Here is a 10,482-nt window from a genome sequence, read left to right as displayed (position 1 = left end):
ACAGCCTAAATCACAACTTTTAATCCATTAGCTATTAAAATACATTAATTGTGGAAGTTATTATAGTGAAAGATTTAGACTTCCATTAGAAATGAATGTGGGCCATTTTCGGTCCACGTCTAGAAATTAGTGATTTAATTCCAAATTCATGTTTATTTGTAAAATAAAAATATAAGAACATTTTAAAAAATACTTTTTTGAATTAAGGACCACCTATGTAATTACTTTTAGAAGAATTATGGGATAAAATGTATTGGTTTTAGAAGTTGTGTGAGAGAATACATGATTAATGCTCAGAAATACATTGGAAATGAATGCGGGTCTATTTAGACCCATGTTATGCGTTAGTGTGAGTCCAATGGCTTATGCATCAAAGGGTTAACTGAAGTCTCTGACTTTTATTTGAAACAATGTCTGTGTGATTCACTGTCCATCTCCTCTCCTCTCCTCTCAAATTTCTCTTTGTCCACTGTGTCTCTCTGGCCCCTCTTTCTCTCCCTCCTTTCTGTCCTTCTGTCTCTTCCCATCGCTCTCCAACTTTCACTCTTTACATCTCCCATGTCTCTCCATCTCTCTCTCTCCTACCCCATCTCTCTCTACTCTTCTCTCTATCTCCCACACCCCCGCCCCCCCCACCTACCCCAGGTGCAGGGTGAGATCAAGAGGAAGTGGCGCCGGTGGCATATGGAACGTTTCCTGGGCTCTGCGTCGGCGGCAAAGTACCAGCAGCCGCCTGAGGGTTGCAGCAGTGGGCCGACCTTCACCCAGATCTCCATGTTGCCCCGCTGCAGCCCCAAGGCCCGCCGAGCCTCGTCCTCCTGCCACGACCAGGACAGCTCCGTCATCTGACCTTCGACCCCTCATTGCTCACCCCTACTGGCCCCCAGTGACCCCCGGTGGCACCACCGACCCCATTCCTGGTGACTCAGTGCCACTCTGTTCCATACGCTCATGGGGGCTGCCAGGCATTGGCCATCCTGTTCCATACAATACACTCATGGGGACTCATGGAGAAGATCTGGCCACACAATCCCACATGTCCTGGAGGCCACGCCATCCCATGCGCTCATGGGGACCGAGTCGTACTATTCAGCCTTACATACATTTCTGAGGACTGTCAGGCACTGAACACCCTCTATACTCGCTCCATACTTATGGTGACTGAGAAACACTGTCCACACTGCTCTGGAGGCCGGTTAAGGAACTGGACACCCCATTCTTTCCACCTGCCGGCCCCTGTGAGGCACCCCATCCCTTGGCCTCTGGGTGGGCCCTGCAGTCAACCAGAAAGGGAAACTAGAGGCCCTATAAAGCAGACTGAGGTTGGCACAGCCGTGGCTCTAACGGCTGGGCGCTGGAATGCTACGCCAGCGACCCAGGTTCGATTCTGGCCCAGGTCCTTTGCCGATCCTGATGCGAGACTTTGACATCTTTGAGCAACCGAAACATTCTCTCTGCTCCACGCATCAGTGACTGACTAGCATCCTCTAGCGTGTGCAGAAACAAACAGTGTGTATCGATGTTGACAGCTGGTCTGTGTTTGCACATGCAGATGGGCTGGAGTGTGTTGGTGCAGACCACTGCACTGGCAGACTGGCATCATGCAAAGGTGTAATTATTTCACTCTGGAGTATTCCTCGTTGTGGTGCACCGACTTGGCATGCAAGTTAGTTTTCCCGCCATCATGGCGAATTTCTGTTGCTAAACGCAAAAAGCTGAGCTGTCCCCTGACTAAAACCATCCCTAACCCTAACCTGTCAGTAGAGCAACGATTCTGCCACTTTACTTTCGCCAGGATTAGCGAAACAAGGGAGGAAAATGGCAAAATTGTGCCCGGACGAAAACCACCCCTAACTGTCACAGGGCGTTGAAGAACATAGTCGTAGCAAAGTCGTAGTGCCCACATGCAATAGACCAGCCAAGTCGGCGCCTTATCCAAATGCTTTGGACGATGCTGTAGACAGTGCTGTGAAGCAGCTTTCAGATACAGATGGCTGCCGCTCCCTTTACAGTCTTGTGTTCGTCAGCCAGGTTCACACTCCCTTTGCCTCTTTCAATTTCTGGTCTGTGTGTGTGTGTGTGTGTGTGTGTGTGTGTGTGTGTGTGTGTGTGTGTGTGTGTGTGTGTGTGTGTGTGTGTGTGTGTGTGTGTGTGTGTGTGAAATTGCTGCCCCCACACCCCCAAACAGAGAGAAAGAGCATTGTGAACTTTCGCATGTATTGTTCAGATCAGTCCTGTTGTAAAGGAGTAATTTCCTCCTTGTGCAGCTGCATGATAAACAATTTTCTTCAATTTTCACATCATTTTCCCACCACCTGTCTTCTGCCTCTCATGTCCCGCCAGATGTCTCTGGTCAGACATCAGAGGCGGCGAACATTCTCTCATATTCCATCTCCATCAGAACATTTTCTCATATTTCATCAATCGGAACATTCTCTTATAGTCCATCTCTATCAGACCATTCCTTCCTGTTCCATCACTATCAGAACATTCTACCATAGTCTGCTCCATCTCTCCACCTGCTGGGTGCCTCCATGGTCGTCAGAGTGCAACCAGAGTACAGACCAGAATCAGGACAGGGAAATAGAATAGAATTAGAATAGAAGACAACACAATACAGTAGAAGAGAAGAGAAGAGAAGAGAAGAGAAGAGAAGAGAAGAGAAGAGAAGAGAAGAGAAGAGAAGAGAAGAGAAGAGAAGAGAAGAAAATGCGCCAGAAATGAATTGTACAACAGAACCAGACCATAGCAGACCACGAGAAGTGCATGTGTTCAGGTCATGTTGAGTCATGAAAACAGTCATGTGTAATCTGGGCCTCGTGCCTTTCCATACCTGGGAAGGAACAGGATGAGACTTATTCATCCATGTGTAAATAAAACACTCACTCAGTTATGGATTTAACAGATTCAGGAGTCTGTGCCACTGGGTGGCTTGTATGTGTGTATTTATCAGAATGTAGAGGACAGGTAGGAAGCTTTGAAAAGGGGAAATAACAATCAAAAGGAAATTACTTTAAGTGGATGACTTGTTGCTACAGTCAAATGAATGTGCCTCATCTTGTCAATGTGTGTGTGAGAGAGAATGTGCCTCATCACTGCCATTGTGGTCCTCGCCTCTGTACCTTTACTTGTACTGTAAAGTTAATGATGAAAATAATAATAAATAAATAAATAAGAAAAATAAATAAACAAATAAAGCAATGAAAATACCAAACTAGGATCAGTGATGGTCCCACTGTACCTGGAGACATACTGTAGACACCAAACGCCTGCTCTCCCTGCGGCAGCCGAAGGTGGTGTGTGCGTGTGGGTGCGTGCGTGCATGTGCGGGTTTTCACTCCCGTCCCTAGAAATGAATTCCATCCTGTTCCATCCTGGGCAGGAGTAAAAAAAAATTAAAAATCCCATCCCGTCCCATCTCTAAGAATGACTCCCAATCCTGCCGGCTCCTGCTCAGCCCCACTCCCATTCCACTCCTGATTGTTTAGTTTTGTTGAGGTTTTTTTTGGTTTAGCAGATAGGATATTCCAACAAATATCTTCATATAAGCTTGCTGGTGGAGAGTGCAAATAGTTGATATTTCTTTCATTTAGAATCTACAAATGAAAAGGAAAGGGTAAAGGAAACGACCCAGTGCCCCTATCTATTAAATGAATGACCTTACCTGCAGAAAACACACAATTTGTGTTAATAAAATTGTGTGTTTTCTGCAGGTAAGGTAGAAAGAAAAACATTTATTCTCAGTGGTTAAAAGTGAGAGCGTGGGCAGCAACATGATGGGGGGGAAAGCCTCACGCAGTGCAGCAACATGTGTACACTGGAACATCAAGGATGCTGAAATGTCTCAGATCGAAAGTAAGTGGCTGCAATGAAGACTGCCTATGAATACTACAGACATATGTCAGGCAACTGTGTCACAACTTTCCTATCATTCCGTTTCATTGTTTTTATTAATGTCCCCTCGAGTAACATTCAATCTGCCAGTAAAAATCAGAAGTGGGGAAGTCAAAGCACTGTTGTGGTAAATGTCGTTCTTTTGACTTGGGAATTAGTTTTTAATTTTTGATGTATGTAACTGAAAAACGATTGTAACAATTGATTACTGTGCTTTTGGTTGTTTCAAATACAATGAAAAGCATCATCTATTTATGTCATTCACGCTCACTCCCATTCATTTTAATCATCTATTGTTGCCTACTCACGTTCATTTTTATTCCCGTCCCATCCCAATCACAGGAATGATAAAATGCTGACTCCCATTCCCCATGAATTCCCGTAACCCATGAATTTCCAAAACCCACAGGAATTCCCATGGCATCCTCGTGTGTGTTTGTGTGTGTGTGTGGTTTTGGGAACAATATTCTTGACTTTTCCCACTATATATTCTCTGCCTGTCTTGTTTTGCTGTGTCAGTCTTGGTATTGTCTGCCTAGAGTTCAAACGACCTTGTACGTCATATTTTGCTGATGTATTTTTTATATTGCTTTGACTTTGCAAATAAGTAGATCAGAGTCCAAGCAAAGTGCTCCCTTAGGATGTCTTTTAAATCTTGCTTGGACTTCTAAGCCTGTTCATCTGTGCTTTTGGGGCATTTGTGCATTCCCTGAACTCCTCCGCTTGGACCTAGTTTGGACTATTTTTGATCACCTTGAGTGTTTTCTACCTGCCTGCCGGAGTTTTGAACAGTCGTGCCAAGATTTGTCGCGGCATCAGAGACTGCCCTGTGGTCTCTTGGTCATCCAGGTTCTATCCCTGCGTGAATCCTGACAGCAAGCGTACACATATGGTTGTTCTAGTATGTGTCCCTCTAAGTAGGCCTATGTGTGTGTGGGTGTCTTCTGTCACAGGTTACCTGACCTGATATCATGCCTCCTCCCCCCATTAACACACCGAATCTAGGACAAATCCATCCAAGTGGTCGGAAGTTATATGCAAAACAAAAATTCTGCCATCTTGAAAGTGTTGGCCCCAAAATCCAATCAGTTCATGGACCTACCCTAGAGCATCAGCACACCGAATCTGGAACAAATCTGCACCCGGACAGAACTTATGGGCCAAACAAAAATTCGACCATCTTGAAAGTGCTGTCCTCCAACATCTAATCGGTTAATGGATCTAAGCTAGAGCATTAACACACAGAATCTGGGACAAATCCAACCATCCATTCAAAAGTTATTGCGTTAACACGAAAGACCGGACGCGGCAGCGGCACACGCAAAACCATTACATCCCTGACGCTCCGCGTTTTGGGAATATACAGTAAATACACCTCTGTAAACACTTTGCCACATATAGTACACCTGGAGCCAACATGCCAATATGCCAACTCGCCCATTCCTCACATAAGATCTCATGCCAATGTCAACACACCTATACACAGTTGTAAAAATAAATGTTTTGTACCAAATCATTCAACACACCCATCACATTATGAGCACACATTGAAGCAACTGGACACAGTACAGGGAAACATGGAAATATCCTCATAGAACATGACAGAGTGACTTCAGATGGACACAACAGAAAAACATGGAAATATCCTCATAGAACATGACAGAGTGACTTCAGATGCCATACAGAATAACAGATAAACATCGATAACAGCCCTTTTGATTTACAGACATAGGCTCGGATGTCTGGGGAGTTCTGAAATACACGTGAATAGAATGTATCAGCTGTGGTCACTTGTATGGAAGACATATTTGGTCGGTTTAGTGTTGTTCTCACGCATGTGTGTTTTTGTGTTGTGGTCTTAAACATCTTGATGAGTACCATGCGTGTTCAAGTAATGGACCTCAGGGCTGAGTGTGTGTGTTTACTCCCCAATTTATCTTGTATAGAATTAAAAAAATATATACATTCTATGTTTTAAATGTGTGATTTTGCTTTTGTAAATAAAAGAATATAAAAATATTTCATTTGTGTCCACATTATCACTATACCTTCTTGGCTAAGGTGCTTACCTGTGTTCATATAGCCTACCTGTTGTGTTTCCACCATGCTTACCTACTCTTTTTTCCCTATTTTTCCCTATGAGGCAGGGTATCAAAAAATTAACATGAACTGTTGGTCTTCTCCACGGAAATCTTTTTGTAAAAGGCGAAAGATTTATACAATTCGAAGCATGCCTGCTCTGCTGTGTGTCTCCTCAGGCTCTGCAGCTAATAGGCTAAACAAGTCCGACAGGCGGACAACAGATGCGTCCGTATATGCCCGTTCTGAACCTTTTTTGCCCAAACGCCCCCTTGGCCTCCTCATAACCTGTCAAGGCAATTTATCAATAAGCCTACCATGTACTGTATAAGCCTGGATTTGAAAAAGTACCATAGGATTTCAACAGTGTTGGGCAATTTACTGAAAAACTGTAATGCATTGCTGATTACATGTTACTGTCTTTTCAAAATAATCCCTTACACTACATTTAGCAATGTGGGGACCTAAGGCGAATTTAGCTTAGGGGGGCCATCGGTCCATCCCATATCACATTTTTTTTAACATAAAATCTCTATTTTTGTTAGGCTATTTTTTTTTTTTTAAATCACTTTTTTTTTTTTTTTTTTTTTTTTAAATTACAAACATAAAAAACAGGCAAACATTACAAACCTTTCTGGACAGATTTCAATGAATAGGCTATTTGCAATTTTGCATAGGCCTACATTAAATAAACTAAAATGTGAAATTCTCTTTTCACTTTAATATGAGAGCAGTGATGTCCCCCCCTCACTGAAGTGTTATTTCATGTGTGAGCATGATGCTGTCACCTATTTGAAGTGACGTTGATGTTGGATTTCATGGAATACTTTTAAATGCCGCTTTGGGAAGAAAACAGAGTAGGCGACAGGTGAACTGTATTTCTGTCAAAACAGTGGTTTGCAGGCGTTTGCGTTTTCACGTGGATATTGTCTTCGTGGACCGTAACAGACAAACCGTAAGTTCCATAAACTAATCAATGAGACATTGGCTACGTGTACATGATGTTTTTAAGTCCGATTTAATAAATGCGATTTAAATAGATCGGATTAAGAGTTATTTTGCGATGTGTATACATGGCACTTTCACTTAAATGCGATTAAACGTCTGGGGAAAATAAAGCATTGCGATTGGACTGAGGACGCACGTGCTGAGCGAGCCAAATAAGGCACAGGGGCGTGGTTCAATGCCACCGAGATGCAGGTCATCTTCCCCACGAAAATCGTTGCCTCAGGCGGACTGAAATCACAACATTTCCCCCTTTCTCCCTGGATCATTTACAATGCTACATTAGCTACCCTGTTAGCATAGAAAAACGAGTGGTCAAATGGTAATGTGGAGTAACTTTGTTGTGCTTCATTACTTCGTGGGGCACTTTTACATCAATATATGGAAGCCACAACATTTATAGTCGCTTAGGGACTTTAAATTAAGCAAAACTTTCATGTGAAAATCAACAGGAAGTGCCGCCATGTTTTTCTCACTGGCAAAGAGCACGGTTGGTTTGCACGCATGAGCTCCAGGCCAAAACTGAGCGACTGCCACCTTGTGGACACAAGAGGGAATCACAGGAGGGAATCACAATTCAGAAACGCATCACGGGAGGGAAACACATCACGGGAGGGCGGACGGACGGACGGAGGGACGGACGGACGGAGGGACGGACGGACGGACGGACACCAAAGCCTCTTATAGAGATGCGTGGGACGCATCTAAAAATTTCACTATTTCACTAACCAACTGAGTCTGTTCAGTCACAGACTCCGTGCTTTCACCTGCAGGACAGACAGGCTAAGGAGGTCCTTTGTCCCTTGGGCCATTCAACTGTTTAACAGTATACAGAAGGACACTAAGAAGGACATCATTATTGGGTGCCTGAGATGCCAGAGCTGGGCCAGATCTGGAACCTCTTGGCGTGTGTGTGTGTGTCTGTCTGTCTGTCTGTCTGTCTGTCTGTCTGTCTGTCTGTGTGTGTGTGTGTGTGTGTGTGTGTGTGTGTGTGTGTGTGTGTGTGTGTGTGTGTGTGTGTGTGTGTGTGTCTGTCTGTTTATGTAGCTACTTGACACCTGAATTTCCCCCTGGGGATCAATAAAGTTTCTCTACTCTCTACTCTACTCTACTCTCTAACAATGCTAGGCTTGCGACCTCCACAGTTTGCCAGGGTTACGGTTAAGTCTGCATACGACTCTCTGGACTCTCATATCAACCACCAGCAGATGACCTTGGGCCTAGAGAGATGTCTGTAAGATGTCCGAGAGATGTTGGTGTAAACACCTTCATTATTCCACCCATGGGTGCATGTATTTTACATGTACTGTACCGACATTCATTTGTAGAGCACGATTCATTCAGTTTGGAGACTCAATAGTTTAAGCAATGGCCCGTTTAACTTCATTCAGTTTTAATACTGTATGTTTGTTTAGACACTGTTTTGTGTCACAACTGAATGAAAGTAAATACAGTATGTCTGTTTGTCTCAGACCGAATGACAGGGGTCAGGTCTCATCAACTAATACAGGTGTGTTGACCAGTTTTTGAGACTGTATACTGTTGGTTCATGACCAACAAGGTATGGTAGGGTAAGGTAACATTATGGACACCCAAAGAAAGATTTGTTTACAGGTAAAAAGTTAAAAGCTTTGGGTTTGTAGTTCATTATGAAATGACACTGACTACCTTTGGTTTTAAATTCATAATGAACTAACACTGACTTGGATTTAGTTCATAATGAAATAACAGTTAGTCAGCAGCAGCAGCATTAGAAACAAACACAACTGGGCTTAAAGTAGAGGACAACAAGCTCAGACAGTTGTGCTCTCCTCTCCTCTCCCCTCACTTTCTCTTCTCTCTTCCTTCTCTCCTCTCCACTCCTATCTTCTGACGGCTATGCCTCAGGATGGGACAGACCTTTCATACATCCCTGTCCATTGTTTAATAGTTATTACTTCTGAAATGGACTCTGTTGCTGTTTTATCATTCTGAAAACCTGTCACTTAAATAAATGCCACATGCTCACCAGCTGCACACTGTGGAGTTCAGTGAATAAACAGAAACATGAAAACACACAAATACAAATGAGACAGTTGAGGGAGCCTGTCTGCTCCTCTCTGCTGAAATAACATTATGAGAGAGACCTGAGGGGCTCAGTAGCATTGTGTGTGTGTGTGTGTGTGTGTGTGTGTGTGTGTGTGTGTGTGTGTGTGTGTGTGTGTGTGTGTGTGTGTGTGTGTGTGTGTGTGTGTGTGTGTGTGTGTGTGTGTGTGTGTGTGTGTGCAAGAGTAAGTCTCAGGTTTTAGACATGAGGGATGGGGTGTGGTGTTAAGTCTGTAACTTCTGATTCAATTTACTATTTTGGCTGGCTGTAGAGGTTTGTACACAGTTTGGTGGTGCATGACCATTTGGAATTCTCATCATCCATGGTGTACCAGTATGTGTGGTGGTACATGTAAATTTGATTGTGGAGTTTGGTACATTATGGTGGTGCATGTAGGCTATTTGATATTTGATGCTTGGTGTATGGTATACTAGCAAAAACGCAGACCTCCGAACTGGGTTAAGTGATTTTAAAATGATCTGTGTGTTCCAGCCTAAGTGTTTTAGGTAGATTATTGGCATTCAATTATTATAATTTTTTTTACATATTATTATCACATTATTTGCAGTTTTGGGTAATTCAAAATCAACTTATTTTCATCAACAATGCCGTTACTGCCTTCTTGCTTTGTATGGCAGTATAGTACTGTAAGTGTATGTACGTTTGTGGTATTCTCATGCATGGTGTAGTATGGTGGTGCATGTTATTTGCTTACAGTTTTGTCTTGTATGATCTATGTGCTTGTATATGGTGATGTCATGGTGCATGATATTGCATGTACAAGTGAAGAGCTTATTTGCAAAATGGTTTTGTAGAAGGTTGGGGAATTGACATTTATGTATTCTGCATTCCATTGCATTGCATTGCAAAATGCATTTTATTTAGGTTGAACAAGTATGTTCTCAAAATATTTGAATGGCAAGAATTCACACAGGCGATAGGACCTCTGTTTGAACCGTCATTTTCAATAATAAAATGCAAAAGTCAAAAATGGTTTCGCAACCGTTTTGTAAATAAACTCTTCAAGCGTATTTGATTGTGATATTGCATGCATGGTGAGCAGCATGGTGATGTAAAAAATACCAGCTGCCTCAGAATTCCAAGTTAATTTAAATCCTTATTGTAAGTTGTGAAACCTTGAATTGGAGCTTTGTGTTGTGTGAATGAAAAGCTTCACATATTTTCAATTCAAAGGTTCACACAACTTATAATAAAGATCTAAATTCACTTGGAATTCTGAGGCAGCTGGTAAACTTGATTGATGATTTGTTATGGTGTTGTATAGTTGGCTTGTGCACGTATAGTGTAGTTTTATGCTTGCCACAGTGTACCGTATGGTGTTGTATGCGCCGTACAACTATGGCCTTCAAATACAGTCACCAAGGATACATGGCGGTGGGAGAAGGGGGCAGCACAAG

At 42.9% G+C, this 10,482-nt stretch overlaps 1 protein-coding gene and 1 pseudogene across 1 annotated transcript in view; one reads left to right on the top strand and one right to left on the bottom strand.

The window, feature by feature from the left end:
- LOC134456042 (vasoactive intestinal polypeptide receptor-like) overlaps positions 1 to 885 on the top strand; it is a 152,824-nt gene extending 151,939 nt beyond the window's left edge. Inside the window, exon 13 of the mRNA XM_063207468.1 lies at positions 646 to 885. Within this exon, the coding sequence (XP_063063538.1) occupies positions 646 to 849 (204 nt within the window). The 3' untranslated portion in view covers positions 850 to 885. The remainder of the gene's footprint in view (positions 1 to 645) is intronic.
- A 5,140-nt stretch (positions 886 to 6,025) lies between these two features.
- Positions 6,026 to 6,135, bottom strand: LOC134456140 (U5 spliceosomal RNA; annotated as a pseudogene).
- Between the last annotated feature and the right edge of the window lie 4,347 nt (positions 6,136 to 10,482).

Source organism: Engraulis encrasicolus, chromosome 9, assembly GCF_034702125.1.
Source record: "Engraulis encrasicolus isolate BLACKSEA-1 chromosome 9, IST_EnEncr_1.0, whole genome shotgun sequence".
Taxonomy (NCBI): domain Eukaryota; kingdom Metazoa; phylum Chordata; class Actinopteri; order Clupeiformes; family Engraulidae; genus Engraulis; species Engraulis encrasicolus.
This window is presented reverse-complemented; position numbering and strand designations above follow the sequence as displayed.